At 41.2% G+C, this 15,473-nt stretch overlaps 1 protein-coding gene across 3 annotated transcripts in view; it reads right to left on the bottom strand.

Annotated features, from left to right (window-relative positions):
• The window catches only part of map3k4 (mitogen-activated protein kinase kinase kinase 4), a 31,261-nt gene that overhangs the window by 2,731 nt on the left and 13,057 nt on the right, over positions 1–15,473 (bottom strand). For 2 of the 3 annotated variants that reach the window (XM_028988669.1, XM_028988671.1), the window contains exons 5-24: positions 13,258–13,410; positions 12,589–12,746; positions 12,093–12,218; positions 11,893–11,992; positions 11,728–11,811; positions 9,663–9,932; positions 8,068–8,217; positions 7,354–7,509; positions 6,907–7,040; positions 6,718–6,796; positions 6,556–6,634; positions 5,932–6,025; positions 5,456–5,581; positions 4,815–4,912; positions 4,270–4,347; positions 1,810–2,001; positions 1,664–1,734; positions 1,469–1,585; positions 419–578; positions 211–333 (exon numbers count right to left, since the gene is read on the bottom strand). In XM_028988669.1, coding sequence (XP_028844502.1) covers positions 211–333; positions 419–578; positions 1,469–1,585; positions 1,664–1,734; positions 1,810–2,001; positions 4,270–4,347; positions 4,815–4,912; positions 5,456–5,581; positions 5,932–6,025; positions 6,556–6,634; positions 6,718–6,796; positions 6,907–7,040; positions 7,354–7,509; positions 8,068–8,217; positions 9,663–9,932; positions 11,728–11,811; positions 11,893–11,992; positions 12,093–12,218; positions 12,589–12,746; positions 13,258–13,410 — 2,548 coding nt within the window. The remainder of the gene's footprint in view (positions 1–210; positions 334–418; positions 579–1,468; positions 1,586–1,663; positions 1,735–1,809; positions 2,002–4,269; positions 4,348–4,814; positions 4,913–5,455; positions 5,582–5,931; positions 6,026–6,555; positions 6,635–6,717; positions 6,797–6,906; positions 7,041–7,353; positions 7,510–8,067; positions 8,218–9,662; positions 9,933–11,727; positions 11,812–11,892; positions 11,993–12,092; positions 12,219–12,588; positions 12,747–13,257; positions 13,411–15,473) is intronic. The other variant, XM_028988670.1, reaches the window with a different exon arrangement.

Below are 15,473 nucleotides of genomic sequence, written 5' to 3'. Positions count from 1 at the left end.
CTTAATGAAGCAGAGTGTGAGAGTGTGAGACTTTAGGTGGGTAGAAACCATAGATGGTCAAGTGTGACGAAAGGCATCAAGAATGGCTGAAACAAACATACATTCAAATGACCTCTGACTCAGTTTCGTTGGAGGGTAGGGCATGTCTGCCTATTTAAAAGCAAAGTCCAGTGGCTCCCTTCCAGTGCTCACTACTGGATGCCACCTCACCTGCTGTTCCCAGCGTGCTGTTCACCTCCCCAGGCATAGTCTGTGCGTTGTTTTTAAGTTTAACCGAGCAGCCAAAATCCCCCAGTTTAATCAGGCCGGACGACGTGAGGAAGATGTTGGCACCTGCAGGGGGAAAATATACAACAAATATGTTAAAACATCTTAACTAGAACCCCATTTATTAACTCTGCTTCAGTAAAAATCCAACCTTTGATGTCTCGGTGGACAATCCCGTTGTCATGTAACACATTAATGGCTGTGGTGATCTGTTTGCTGTACAGACGAATGACATGCTCCTGCAAGCCCAGTCGGGACACCTCCTCCAGGGTCCCTTCGTCACAGTACTCCATAAAGATATACATTTCCTCCTATATGGCCAGCAAAAAAAAAAAAAAATTCTCGTGAGAGGGACAGCAATATTTTGCAGCATATGACGATGTAAATTATTTTATCACAGACAGGATTCTTACACATTTTTACAAAAGAAATTCCATGACTTTCTCTAAGGCAAAATTTCTGTGCAGAAAAAAATCACATAAAATAAATGACAGTGTTTCACACGTTTGCAAAGCTTAACTTAAATGACAAGTTTGTGCAATCACGAGTAAAATGGACCCAATCAGGTTCCGGCATAGATCAGCTGTAATCAGTGGCTGCGGAGGTGCTGGAATATGGAGGCGACGCACACAGTGTGCACAACATGACGTGGTTCACTAAGTAAAGCAAGCAATATAGAAATGGTGTAGATGTAAACATAGAAAAATGTTTCTTGTGCAGTGTTATACATTCATGTGTCAATCAGATTTCAATGACTTTTCCAGACTTTATATGTTTATTTTGTATTCCAGAACTGTTCAAGGAAAATTCCATGACTTTTCCAGGTTATTAATGACCGTAGGAACCCTGCATAAAGCATCAAAACATCTCTGTGTGGGGAAAATGGTGAATACTTGCAGCGTGTACTGAATATGATCCAATCTGTTCTAGTCCTGCTTTACATTTGCTTTGATTGTGATGACTGATGTCTCCTGGTATCCAACCTCTAGACTGAATGGCCCAGTACTGAGGAAGCTGCTGCTTGGTGTTACTTGACTGACCTCTAGTGGTCCAAAACATGAACAAACCCTTAAAACGGCTCCTTTCAGTTCACAGATTTAAGGAACTTCTGCGTTTCTGTTTGTATTGAACATCACAAAGTATTTAATAGTCCACAAACATCAGCTTCTCTGCTACTGTTCCAACACATGTGATCTCTTACCCTATGCAACTCCACTCCAAAGTAGCGAACCAGGTTTGGATGTTTGATTCCTTCAAAGATTTTCAGCTCATCCGCAGTCTCCTTTATTGTTTTATGGTCATTGGGCTGGAATCGGATCTGGAATTGGATTAAACATGACACCCATAAGTACACTGATCACAGAAAAGTGAACAATGGTTGTCATTTTGGTCACACCTCCTTCATGGCCATCAGTTCTCCAGTGTCAACGTTGATGCAGGTATAAACCTTCCCATACTGCCCCTCACCTAAAAAAATACATTTCAGATTATTAAACAATTGCAAACATCTGAGATAGTTGGGTGAACCATGGTGAGCTGTACCTATCTTGTTGCCTCTCTGCCACTTGAACGTGACCTTCCTAAGGCCCACCTGCATGACATTGTCATAGGATTTTGGAGTGTGGCAGACCTGGCCGATGATGTTACGCTGCTTCATGACAGCATAGCGCTTCTCCTCAAACTGTCGGATGGAGTGCCGCACTGCCTCCATGGGGCTCTGGCGCGCTGCTGGGTCTAAAAACCAAAGGACAACCACCAGGATCAAAAGCCGGAAGCGGTTACGGAAACATCCCGAATGTCAAATGGCAAGAAAGGTTTTAACAGGAGTACAGCTAATAGGGGTGGGGATCGCAGAATAACACTGTACATGACAACCAATAGAGGTGGGAATCACCAGAGACCCCACGATACGATATTATCACGATATTTAACTCACGATACAATATTATTGCGATTTTAAACATTCTGCGATATGCTAAGTATTGCGATATGATATATTGTGATAATCACGTTTTTTTCCAACTGCAAATTATGTCCATAAAGGTAAACTTTGTCAAAATACATTTAATCTTACAAAATAGTCTTTAGTCATTCACTTTCATCATTTTTATTGCTGACAAACTGTTACTGACATAGAATTACAGGTACTTTGAACAGTATAAATTGCAAAAAGTTATGCAGCAACTTCAGCAGCTTAATAATTTTAAAGTAAATCTCTGTTAAATGAAAATAAACTAAAAATGTAGATTTGCATTAACTAAATAAAAATGTTAAACGACAATAAAATTAAACCTGTTCTCTTAAATTAAGATAAGCAAAATGACCTGTTTGTTGATGCATTAAAAGAACAGTTAAAGACATTTGGACAGTGAAGGAATGTCTGCATGAAGTACGTTATGGATTGTGTTATTCTCTTAGCTCGCTCTGAATTGGGAGGTAGTTTTGTTAAGCTAAGTGTGTCCAGCGTTGGTTGATTTTTCAGTGGAGCTGGTTTAGCTTTGCCGTCCTCAGCTAACAATATCTCAGGATGGTGGCGGGTGAGATGAGCCCTCATGTTCGTAGTATTTCCAGAATACTTTACTTTCATACGACACTCCTTGCAAATCGTGTGTGTCATATCCATCTTTTTTGTCCCATCCTTGTCAAAAAATCCAAAATACATCCAGACGTTTGACTTAAACACGGACGGCGCTTTCCTAATCTCTTTCTCTGCCTCCAATTTTGTTTTACCGAATTCATCCCACACGCTGACTCTCACCTTTGCTGACCTCACTAAAGAAAACGCCCAACAGCACCACCCGGTGGAGTAAAAAATGTATTGCTTTAATCATTGTACTAACAGTTTGATTTGTTTATTTAAATTTGTGTACAAAATATCGATATTTGGTGTCCCTGTATCGATACAATATCACCATGCAAAATATCGCGATACTATGCTGTATCGATTTTTTCCCCCACCCATAACAACCAACTGCAACACCTCATACATTATAGGGCAGCTCTCATTGATAAGATAAAGTTAAGTGATTGTCATGTGATACAGAGCAGCACAGCACACGGTGCACACAGTGAAATTTGTCCTCTGCATTTAACCCATCACCCTTGGTGAGCAGTGGGCAGCCATGACACCTTGGCGGATCGGGATTCGAACCGACAACCTTCTGATTACGGGGCCGCTTCCTTAACTTCTAGGCCACCATTGATACAAACAAGTATGATTAAACAGTTAAAATGCAGAATTTTATAATTCAAAGATGAAATTATCATGATATCACCGTATCAGTGGCCCAATCCCTAGTAGCAAATATCTGCTATGCTAAATTAATTAGCACTACGCTGCAAACCAGCTGTAAAATGTTAGTGCGTTCAAAAAGAAGCCAAAACTTTATTTTAAAACTATGGCAAGTTTCTGATTCAGAATATTAAAATAACTATGCTAACTGTGTGCCAATAGTGCTGCCATTTTCTTTGATGAGCACACACTCTGTTGTTCTTGATCAAGAAACTTAACAAATGGCAAACCAATGTAATAAGAATGTAGCACAACCAAAGCTGCAGCACTCAGCAAAAATGCTTAATGTCAGGTGCTAAAAAAATATTTACACTCCAGTTAATGCACAGAAATTGAATTATTATTGTTCTGAGGCCTCTATACAACATAAATCCTCAGTAGTATAGTTCCTCAGATAATCATGGAGGTTAACAAATGCCACAACCTAGCTTCTTTTTGCATGAGGCATAAGAAAATGATTTTAAACAATTTTCAGAAACACAGATAATCTACTTTAGTAAATAGGAAAAGGAAAAAATGCTGGATCAAGCAGTGTAAGTAAATCACAGGCCAATAAATCATAATCAAAAAAGGTGTATACTGGAATGATGATTATTATTATTTAACTGTTCTGGAATATTCCTGTTTTTGGTTACATTTGTTCTTAGTTTTTCCATCCCCAGTAGATATATATACATTCCGAAATAAGAGTAGCTGGGACCAGCCTTTACCTTTTGACTGGTTGAGGAAGGTGCGAAGCTCCCAGCTCCTGCGGACTGTAGCACCGGGATCTTTAGGATATGATGGTTCTGAAGGACAGCATTAACAAATGCAATAATGTTTCATCTATGTTTCATAATTCACTATAAATGCACTTGAGTTCTGTAATTCTTCGACTAACTCATAAGCTTTCTTATAGTGTGATTTATGCAAGAAACTACAACAGAGTGCATAAAATATTTGTATTCTTGTTAGGGTCCTAGTGAACCAGAACTGATCACTTCACTGATGGGAACCTGAAAGCATGTTGTAAGTCATTCTGGACAAGGGTGTCTGCCAAATGTCATAAATGTAAAAGATGTTTTGCATGTAAAAATCACCTTAGTGCATCAATGCTTGTATTTAAAAATGGACGTACTTATGCTTGACAATGCTAATAAATGGCCAAAACTGAGAAATGGGTGTGGATGTTCTGGAAACATTCACAATATTCCCCAAAGCATTCTAATGCTCTGTAATAAGCTCCCAAGTGAAGTCATACACTCTCATAACTCACCCTCCCGCTCCTCAGTCGGGCTGGAGTGGCGGCTGAGGGACCTGAACTGCTCTGCAGCGACTGAAGACAGCCGGTCGTTCTCGTGAACATTAGACCCTCTGCAGCACGCACACAAACATACACACAAATTTGTGAAGAGCATGCATTCATCACATCAGAGCAGAGGATTTTATAAAAACAGCTTCAGCACCATTAGGACTGAAGCCACATGTAGTTATTATGGTTCAGCGTTATATAGAGCAGCCTGAAAATAGAAACACAGAACACACGCACACACAGATCCATGCGGCAAAAGCATGCAGCAGTCCACTCAACAAGAACACGCTCCAGCCAGAAAGAAACCATTCACTCCTAGAATGAGGTAGGCATGTTGTCGAGGCTTCAGCAAGATAAACAGGCTGAATGAATCTTGTCAGGATGCATTTCCCACTTTTCATGCTCAGCTAAAGGGCTACGGGAAAAATGGAACCAAAAAGCACTTTACTTTACACCAACATGGTACACCTGGACTGGGATTTTGCCAGACTGCATTGTCAAATGCAGGCCGCTGATATGTTGCATTTGCACAGCCCTATGAACCCTGAGTAAGGGGTATTGGGGGGCTGAAACTCAGCAGTCCCATGCAGGACAGGGCAGGCTACCTGAGCTCATTGGGGACGCTGGCGGGAGCTTTGTTGTAGCTGTGGTCCCCTGAGGGGGCCTGGGGGGTCGGGCGGGGGCCAGTGGGACACAGATGAGTCCGAAGGTCACAGGGGAGACTTCGAGAGCTGTGGTGAAGAAACATACTGAAGGCGCGGGACTCTCGCAGCCTTGTGCAAGCGTAGTCTTTGTTTATATATATAAATAAATCCCTTGACCACAATTTACAACCAGTCTCTACACATCAATGACACAGTTACCCCAAACACACAAAGTAATGGTAGTAGAACAGAGTAAGCAAAGAAGAATGAGTAAGCAAACAGGGCCACAAACTCCCGCGCTCACAGAAGCTTCAGTACTTAAAGTGCTGATGAGAGTTAAGCTCATACCACAACCTACCCAGCAGCAGAGGTCATGCAGGTCAGAAGAGGTCACGCATCTTAAAGAGAAAGGTTGGGCCTGTTAAGGTCAAACTTACCTGAAGGCTTCAGCATTTGGGATGATGAGACAAGGATTTGGCGGGTCACTATGGCAACGAGGTACTTTCATTGGTCGAGGACTGGGTCTTGGAGCTGTGAGATCAAATGGAAAAAATACAGATCTCAAGATGATGAAACATGGAAAACTATTGTGGCAGTGAATGTGGGCCACTCAGAAACCTATGAATGAGCTAGGGTGGCCAGTGTTCCCACTTTGTGTTATATGCATTTTGACTGTCAAAATCAAACCATGCCCAAGGTGTGCTGTAAGGCATGCTGTGTCCAAAATATCACATCTTGTGTGGGTAAATTATGTGGGTCAAAATTTTGAAACAACTGCTAAATAAAAAAATATAAAAAAACTGCAAGGTTCTAGTATTCCTTTGTGCTACCACCTTCAGCATCACCAGTCTCTGCCCAAATGCATTTTTACTCAGTAGAGGGATAGGATCAAATCTGCCATCATCCCATTACACTTATCCAATTACACGGCATCAAGCTGAAATGTAACTGATAATAATCTGATCCAGCCGGGTAACATGGGCTGAAATGTTTCTATGAAAACCCTCTTTACGGTTGTAAACGTATATGCATGAGTCAATTCATAACAGGGTAAACCTTACCGAGATAAAAGCCACTGACTGGGCTGTGCGGTTTCCCGATCACATGGCCAATACATTCATTCATCAAGGCTTGCAAACTCTGGAGAAGAGGGAAAAAAAAAAAACAAAGGTAAAGAAAACTGACAGCTTGTGATGGAACAAGATGTTAAGAAGCAAACATACCAGGAAGTCATCTTCTGGTAATGCTGAAATGAAGCCTGGCTCGATTGCTTGAAGGAAATCAAACCCTTGCGTTGCCCACCTGAAAGCATATTTTTAAATGGCATAATGTTTTTACAGAAAATATAGGGGGAAAAATGCTTTCCGGTCATTACTTAACCCAAGATCAAACCAGGCAGAGGGTAAACTCACCTGGGCCGAGTCCCTCGACCGCTCTCACACTCTGTAAGGACGTACTTCATCCACTTGCGGGCAAAGTCGATGTACCGCTCGCCTATCCGCTGTCGGAACTCACCTGACATCAGACGCACCACCTCCTTAAGGTACTATAGAGAGAAAAAAAAAAAAAAAAAAAAAGACTTGAAGATGCTCTAATGCTTTCACAATAAGTCACAGAATTTACATTATCCAACTATGAAAACCGTAGGACACTTAAGTAATTGTGCCTCATATTTCATTACTTTTAATAATACTATTCACTGTAAAAGTCTGTATGATAAACCCGAACTACAAACTATGCGGCATTGAAGATACTAAATTTGAAAATTCAGGAAATACTGCATTTATTTTTACTTAAATATAAATCAGCATCCAACAGAAATTAAGGTAAGAAAGCGATCCTGGTCTATGAACCCTGACCTCAAAGGCGAAGTTGTAGCCCTGGATAGTGGCCTCTCTGTAGTATTGTTGCAGCGTGCTCACGTCTTCCACCTCCGCCTCAAACCCAGACTTGAACATGTACCCGACTTTGTCGATGGCCGCGTCAATCTTGATGCAGAGTTGGAGGGCTTCATTCTGAGAAAAAAAAAAAAAAAAAAAAACAAATTGCCATAAAACCTCCACTAACAGCAGCCATTTGCTTCATCCTGCTCAATTAATGGACAAGAGCACAGTGTTTATTTTGCCAAAGAGTGCTTATCATGGGCTCCATAATAATAGAGCATTAGTATATAGAGTGAGTAAGCATAACAAAAGTATACCCAAATGCATTTTATGATCCACTGGACTTTTCAACTTTCTAAATCATTCTAGTCATATGTAATTCATGAAAAGAGTAAGAGTAAAAATGTGTAAGAATTTTGTGAACAATATTCTATTAATTGTTTCAGAAAACTGAAAAAAGTGCTGAATGATATTCAGTACTTGGTATTCAACACACTTGCTAAAATGTGGCTTTGGCTGAGAATTTATATTCATCAGGTTTTTATACCTGTTATACTTGTATATAGTTGTAAATATTCTAAATCGCAGCGCATTTGTAATGCAGCATGGATTTGGGGGAACTTGTAAGGTGCAGGATCAGGTATGCAGCGTAGGAGTGTGGCATCATGGGATCTCGGGCTCCTGAGGTACCTTTAGCTGCTCCAATGCTCGGGCGATAAGAGGCTGGCTGGATGTCTGCTCACGCCCGAGGTTCACCAGCTCCTCCATGGACTGCTGGAAGGCCTTCCGCTGGTTCACCAGATGAGCCGACTGCATCACAATCAGCAGCAGATTCTCCACCTGAAAGGATTACGCCACGACTGAGGTGCGAGACTCACTTAGCACGCATACACAGAAGTAGGTAATACTGCACCATGCTAAATGCCCCATCGGTGCAAGCCAATTACATGGCTTATTAAACCAATTAACAGTCACCTGATCCTAATTAAGACATTACACATTGTTCATTACTAGGTGCACCAGTACTACTAGACTCCATGTTGTGCAGAGCTCCAGACGATAACCATAAATGGAATAAAACAGTACGTAAAGGTTTGAGTTTAAAGAATTTAAATTGTTTTTGAGGTTGCATTTGTGTGAGAGCATGACTAACATTGGGTTGTTTTGGTGGCAATAGCGGCTAGGGGTGTTGAAATTAATCGTATAATCAATGGATCGTGATGCGGTCTACAGTTACATCAAACTGTTTATAATTACAAATATTATAAAATTTAATCTTGACAATAGAGGCCTTGAATGGAATCTTTATGTTTGTGATTATTGTGATCTTTGCAAGTGGTTGCCTGTAACCTTTTCCAAAAGAAAACGTCTAATTTCTATGCTGTGACTGAGTTAATAAAACACTGAAAACTGGCATTTACTTATTCACTGTTGATTTGTATTACAGTAGAACAATAATGTCAGTTCAATAATTTACCTTCGGTCATTGCAGTGAAATTCGACATTTTGTTTTGAAAAGTTACTAGTGGTTACAGGCCACCATCTTGGAAGAGAACAATACAAACATTTTTCTGATCTGTAGCAAAAGTGTCCACACAGGCGAACAAGACCTTAACTCTTGTATTTGAAAACATCATGTGACCATGTAGAAAATATATGATACATCGATATCGCTAATCTGATAATCGTAATCGAATCGTGAGACCAGTGAAGGTTCACACCTCTACTAGCTGCACAGACATGGGCCATGACTATTACTGTCCAAAGTATATTTGGCCTATTTTAGCATTTTACAGGCATTATAGTGCGATTGTGTACTATTGGCAGAAAAATTTTCTTCGTGCTAAATTAACAAATGTTCAGTTTTGGTCAGTCGTCACAGAATAGACCAATTATTATTGATAACTAGCATGTTGCATCATCACAATGCACATTTCTACAGTATTTGCAGATATATATAAATACCAATTATGTGGGGTAGATCTCATGGGTGAGTATTTGGATAATCAAACGGGGAATGACAAACCCGTTCATGCTGCATTCATGAGAATGACTACTGACCAAGTCAACTCATATAACCACCACCCTCTACACAACAAATATGCGTTTTATCCTTTTAGGCTACATTTATAAGTCTAGCTGATTAAATCCCTCAGGAGCATGAGCAGATCCACTAGTGAGGAGGGGGGAAAAATCTAGAGCTCTGGTAAAAGCACCTGCATGTCATGTAGTTTAAATATCCAACATCTAAAATAAAAAGAAAAGTTAATTAAATTCTCTCGTACTTCCATGGTTTTCAGTGTGTCCACTGTCTCCATCTGAGGGAGCAGTTTTAGCAATGGTCCATCCCAGTCTGCCCAGCAAGCCTCCACACAGGGGTCCCCAGCTCCATATTTGCTCATCAGCAGGAAACCCTCGTCCTCGGCCATCTCATCAGGCTCTTTGGAGCAGTCCTTCCCTGCCGCAGCATTCAGCAGCTGCAGGATCACAGGATGCTGCTCCATCAAGTTAAACTGGACGAAGACCTGCAGCTGCTCCACACCAGGTATTTGAACCTGAGGAAATGCACCAGGGACGAGAGAAGATGAAGCTTTAGGAGAGTCCTCCATCTCGTAAAGTTCCCTCTAATAAGAGCCATGTTCCTTTTTTTCCTGTGCTCAGTTGTTTCAAGAATCAGGACAGTTCAGGTCAGCATGGCTTTCAGCAGGTTTTCAGCTAAACAATCTACAGTCCCTGACAGAAGTCTTGTCGCTTATCTATTTTGTAGAAACACCTGCTATTAACCTGACTTTTATTAATCAACTGGTGTTAGAAATAGCTCATATGAAACGATAAAACCCTACCAAATGATGTTTAATGCATTGAAATTAATTAGATTCAATGAAAAATATTTATCATTTGATCAACACAGAAAGGTCAAATTTTGGCAAGACAAAAGTTGTCGCCTATAGAGAAATTGAACAAATTTACAGCAAACACAAAAAAATTCCATGAGCTTGAAAGACTGCATCCATGCGGTTTGGCAAGGAGTCATACAATTTATTGATGAAGTCATCAGGAATAGCAAAGAAAAGCAGTCTTGCATGCCTCCCAGAGTTCATCAATATTCTCTGGTTTCGTCTTCCATGCTTCCTCTTTCAGCCTACCCCACACATGCTCAATGATGTTCATGTCTGGTGACTGGGCTGTCCAATCCTTTACCTTGAGGAACTTTAATGTGGAGATGGAGCACCATCCTGCTGTAGAATTTGGCCTCTTTTATGGTTAGGAATATAAAAGGTTTATAAGATTTCTTGGTATTTCAGACTATTGATATTGTCTTCCACCCTTCAGATCTCCCACACACCCCCATACTGGATGTAACCCCAGACCATGATTTTTCCACCAACATAAAATTCACTGTTTTCAGGGTTTAATCTTAGATCCATGAGGGCTCCAGTAGGTCTCCAGCAATATTTGTGGTGACTATGGTGTAAATCAATAGAAGATTCATCTGAAAAATCCACCTTCTGCCACTTTTCCAGCATCCATCATTTTAAGCAGGCTGTGGGCCTTGGCAAATGCCACACGGTTTTTCAATTGTCTTTTGTTTAGTGGTGGCTTCTGGGCACTGATTCCACCATGGAGGCCATTTTGAGACAGAATCCGATAAACTGTTCTGGTTGACACAGGGACTTCAGGTGACCAGGTCTCGTGGAGCTCTGCTGCAGTGGAAAATGGGCTGGCCTTGGTCCTCTCGAGCAGTTGTCTTGCGGGGTCTGCCTGACCTGGGCTTGTCAAAAACGTCTCCAGTGTCTTCAAATCTTTTTTTTAATCCTCTGTACTTGACGCTGAGACACATTGAAGGTGTCTGCCACATCAGCAGTGGATCTGGTCTTCAGCCTCTTGATAATCAACACTTTAGTCTCATGGTGAATCTACATGTTTGAGGAGGTCTAGTTGCAGTTGATGTGACGGTCTAGTGTACTGGGGTTCTTTTTATACACCTGAGACCTAACTGATCCTTTATTAGTCTCAGGTGAAGCTCATGTGTCAAGGCGACAACACTTATGTCTTTGCAAAAATTGACTCAATGGGCTTTACCAAGTTTTGAATATTAGAATAATTTTTGATAGTTTCGTTTTGCACTGGGAATAAAATTACATATCTTGAATAGTAATAAATTTCGTCTGCACTTGAGGTCAAATTGTACTCAAGCGACAAGGCTTTTGTCAGGGACTGTATATTGGGAAGTTTGTTGCTGAAAAACTAAAAAAAAAACTAAACTACAAAAAAAATATATGTGACTTTTATATATAAAAAATGAGAATGGGCAGATCAGTACTTGAAAAGAAAGCTCTCTTCCTGTACCTTCACATAATTTCTTTCTTTGAGAGCCACCAGGAGAGAGGGCACCCCACAGGCAATGCTGAATTCTCCCGCAATCTCCAGGTCCTATGAAAGATCAAAAGGGTCAGAACAGTCTGACCTCATTTTTGCAGGAAGAAACGAAAGTGAAGAATTCATCACACTCACCTTGCGCAGCATCTTGGCAAAGCCCAGCGCTTTGGATGCCCGCTCCCTGGCTTCGTGGAAGAGCTCTTTGAGAGAGCGGCTAGTCTCTATAACAGATCTTCTGCAGGGGCAGAATGACAATCAGACACAAAGGCAATAAACTTGATGGAATAGCTAACATGGTCAATTAACAAAGACAAAATAAATGAAAGTGAACAAACTGGCTTGACTTGATCTCGTCTGAGGCTGCGCTGTCGTCTGCACTTCCCCAGAATTCATCATCACTCTTCTGAAGTCCAGCATCCAGGAAGTCCCCAGTGGACTTGAGCAGCATTCCAGCAATGTCACTGCAGAGAACCATGAGGGGGCACAACAGGAAAGAGAAAGGGCGGAAGAGAATTAGGATCGTGTAACAGTGACCCCTAACAGGTACAAAATAAAATCTGATCTGGGCACTAGTCAATATGACAATATGAATGGAACATCTGCATAAATGTAGAGAGGCCCATCGTCAGCAGTAATTACAAGTCTGTCACTTCAAAAGCTTCACTTATTATTAGAAAACACATTATCAATGATAGAAGCTGGATCTTAGGACTGCAAAAAACACAGATTTTCAGTGTTCTTACATATTCTCATGACTATCACTCTAAGGCACATTTTCATGACCAAATGTTCTTAAGGCAACAGGAACTGATAAAAAGCCAGGTGACTGACCAGAAGAGTTTTCCGGACTGAGCTTCCCCCCCACGGATGTATGGTGTGATGACCTTAGTGAAGTTCCACTCCTCCTCCAGCAGGTTCTTCAAGCTATGTGAAGCCTGTGGGAGCTGTTGCAACATCTGGATCCAGCTGTGCATGTAGTCGAAGTATACCTGGACCATAGGGGACATGGTTTGCACCTAAATTATGACCTCAGATTCTTCACTGCTCTAACCCTAACCCTCGACAAGAATATATATGGGTGCTGTTTTAGATGCATTGATTTAAAATAAGTATATATTTTATAGGTTCGAATGAGAGGGGACCTTATGCAAGACTGTCATGCTTAAATACTCCTAAGGATGCCTGGAATTTGTTGCCTTACTGAAGTCCTAAGACTTTGACCCTGTTCTCATTCTTGGAATTGAGGGTTTTATCAGCGCTTTATCATAAGCATGCAGGGCAAACAAGAGACGCAGGGAAAGAAAAGCTCTTCCAGTAGGTCTGCGTGGGGTTGTTTTCATTATGCCGTCTGTCGTCTGAGACATATGCAATAAATTATCAGCTATAAATCATCAAATAAAATGCCTGAATAATTCAGGTTACATGTTTAAAGGCCAAAATAACATTAGACTGTAGGAACAGCCTCAACCACTCTTCAAAACAAGAGGAAGGCCACCATACCAAAAGCATCTTCTGCAGGTCCTCCTCAAACTCGTCAATATTGGCCGTGGTGTCCGTGCCGTGCGGATCCGTGACCACGCCCCTCAGCATGAATTGGTAGTACTGCTTCATCAGGAGGCCCCCTTTCAGCACCTCTTTACACTCACGCACCAGCTGCAGGTACACAGACGAGAAGCCAGACAGATGTTAGAGCACATGCATGCACATCTGCTACTGCATCAGGCTGTGCTGAGAGGGCAGGGAAACCCACAGCCTCTGCTTTCTTTCTTGTGGTATATGTGTGTGAGTGGAATGGAAAGTACAATACGGTTCATTTAGTGGAGGCTTTTATCCAGGGTGCTAATTACAGGGTCAGACCCCCTGGACAGTAAATCAGCACTCAAGTCAACAGCAGCAGAAGAAATGGGACCATGAGAAAGAACAGAGGAAAAACTTTGGGCTTAAAATGGGCTCCACAAGAGTGGCGCTCTACTTTGGGCTTAAGATGGGGCAGAGGGGCAGTGGTGGCCTAGCGGTTAAGGAAGCGGCCCTGTAGTCAGAAGGTTGCCAGTTCTATTCCCGGTCTGCCAAGGTGTCACTGAGCAAAGTACCGTGCCCACACACTGCTCCAGTACCATCGATACACACCCGTTTTGCAAAAGTTTATTGCAACTTTTTATAATCTAAAGAACAGCAGAATGTGTGTATCATATGTGTGTGTGTGTGTGTGTGTGTGTGTCCTTGCCCTTGCACGTATAGCTCAATGTATGTCAATATATCTCAATGCGTTTCAACATAACTCCCACTCACTCAATAACATAAAATTCCATAACATTCACTCACACCTAAGGACCATTCAGAGTCATCAGTTCACCTGGTGCACATGCCTTTGGTCGGGAACCCAGAGGAAACCCACATGGACGATTGGGGTTGAGCGATATACCGAAATCGAACCGAAATTGCGAGTGGCACTGCGCGTTGTTTTCTAAACTCCTGGCAAGACGATAACATGGCATTGTAGGTCTCTGGATAATACCATAATAATATCAGCTTCCTCCATTCCCGCTTTGTGTGTGTTTTTCCAAATGGGAAGACCAAACACTGCCCGCTTTGATTCTATTGGTACTGTGACCGGCGTGCAGTGGTCAAAGTTCAACAAACTCGCTCATGTTCGTGAGATAGGTCTTGTCCAAAATTATGCGCCACCCTGTGTCCATTTTTGCTGAGGTCCCTGTGTTATACAGTCATGCTAACCAATCAGATGTGTCCAGTGTTAAAGCCACACCCACTTAAATGCAAACAAGAACACTTGTGCTCAACTTGTGGTATGGTACCATATTTCAATATACGGATTAGTCTACAGTTCAGAATACACATAATACAGTTAATAATCGTTATTAATAGCAATTTGTTTCTATATTAAAATCATTCAGCCCTAACAGGGAGATCATGTAAACTCGGCACACACAAAGTCTGATCTGGGATTCAAATTCATAACCACCGTGATTCCAAACATATAAAACATTTTTGATTCATTATGAACATGAAACTAGGGCTGAGACGATTATTCGAATTACTCGAATGATTCGATTACAAAAAATATTCGAGGAAAATTCTTTGCCTTGAGGCTTGTCACCAAAGTCTATCTATTATCGTATCGCACCATAACCAAAAGAATCCGCAAGCAGACTCGGAGCTTCTACAAGGTATCGTATTTTTATGATTGCTAACTTACATTAGCGCTTCTTAGAACGTACATTATTTGTGTTATGAGTCGATAGTTACGAGGTATGATAAGGCATGACATCTCACTCATGTAATTCATCCCTCCTCGTCTCTCCCTTCCATGCGCCAAACACACACACACCGATTACATCTCAAAACATGCCTTCCCCATACATTAGGTAGTAATAATAAATGCAACAGATGGACAAATCTACATTCATTAGCATATAGATTTACTTTTGGGCGAGTTTGCATTGCACACACATGCACTAAGACAAATTCTCTCTCTCTCCCTATTTTGCACATAACTTTGCACAAAGACAAACATTCCACCTACATAGCTCATCTGGATACAACTGGAAACTGAACTGTATTGTTTAAGATGGATTATTAGTAATACTTAATATTTATAGTTTCTTTTTACTATTTTGTAACTTCATACTTTTTTTTTTTTCATTATTCTCAGATGGGCTATAGCAGGGGGTACACGACGACAGAATACACGATTCCAA

Source organism: Denticeps clupeoides, chromosome 8, assembly GCF_900700375.1.
Source record: "Denticeps clupeoides chromosome 8, fDenClu1.1, whole genome shotgun sequence".
In the NCBI taxonomy this organism is placed as follows: domain Eukaryota; kingdom Metazoa; phylum Chordata; class Actinopteri; order Clupeiformes; family Denticipitidae; genus Denticeps; species Denticeps clupeoides.
The sequence above is the reverse complement of the archived record's forward strand: the minus strand, read 5'-3'. Positions and strand labels throughout refer to the sequence as shown.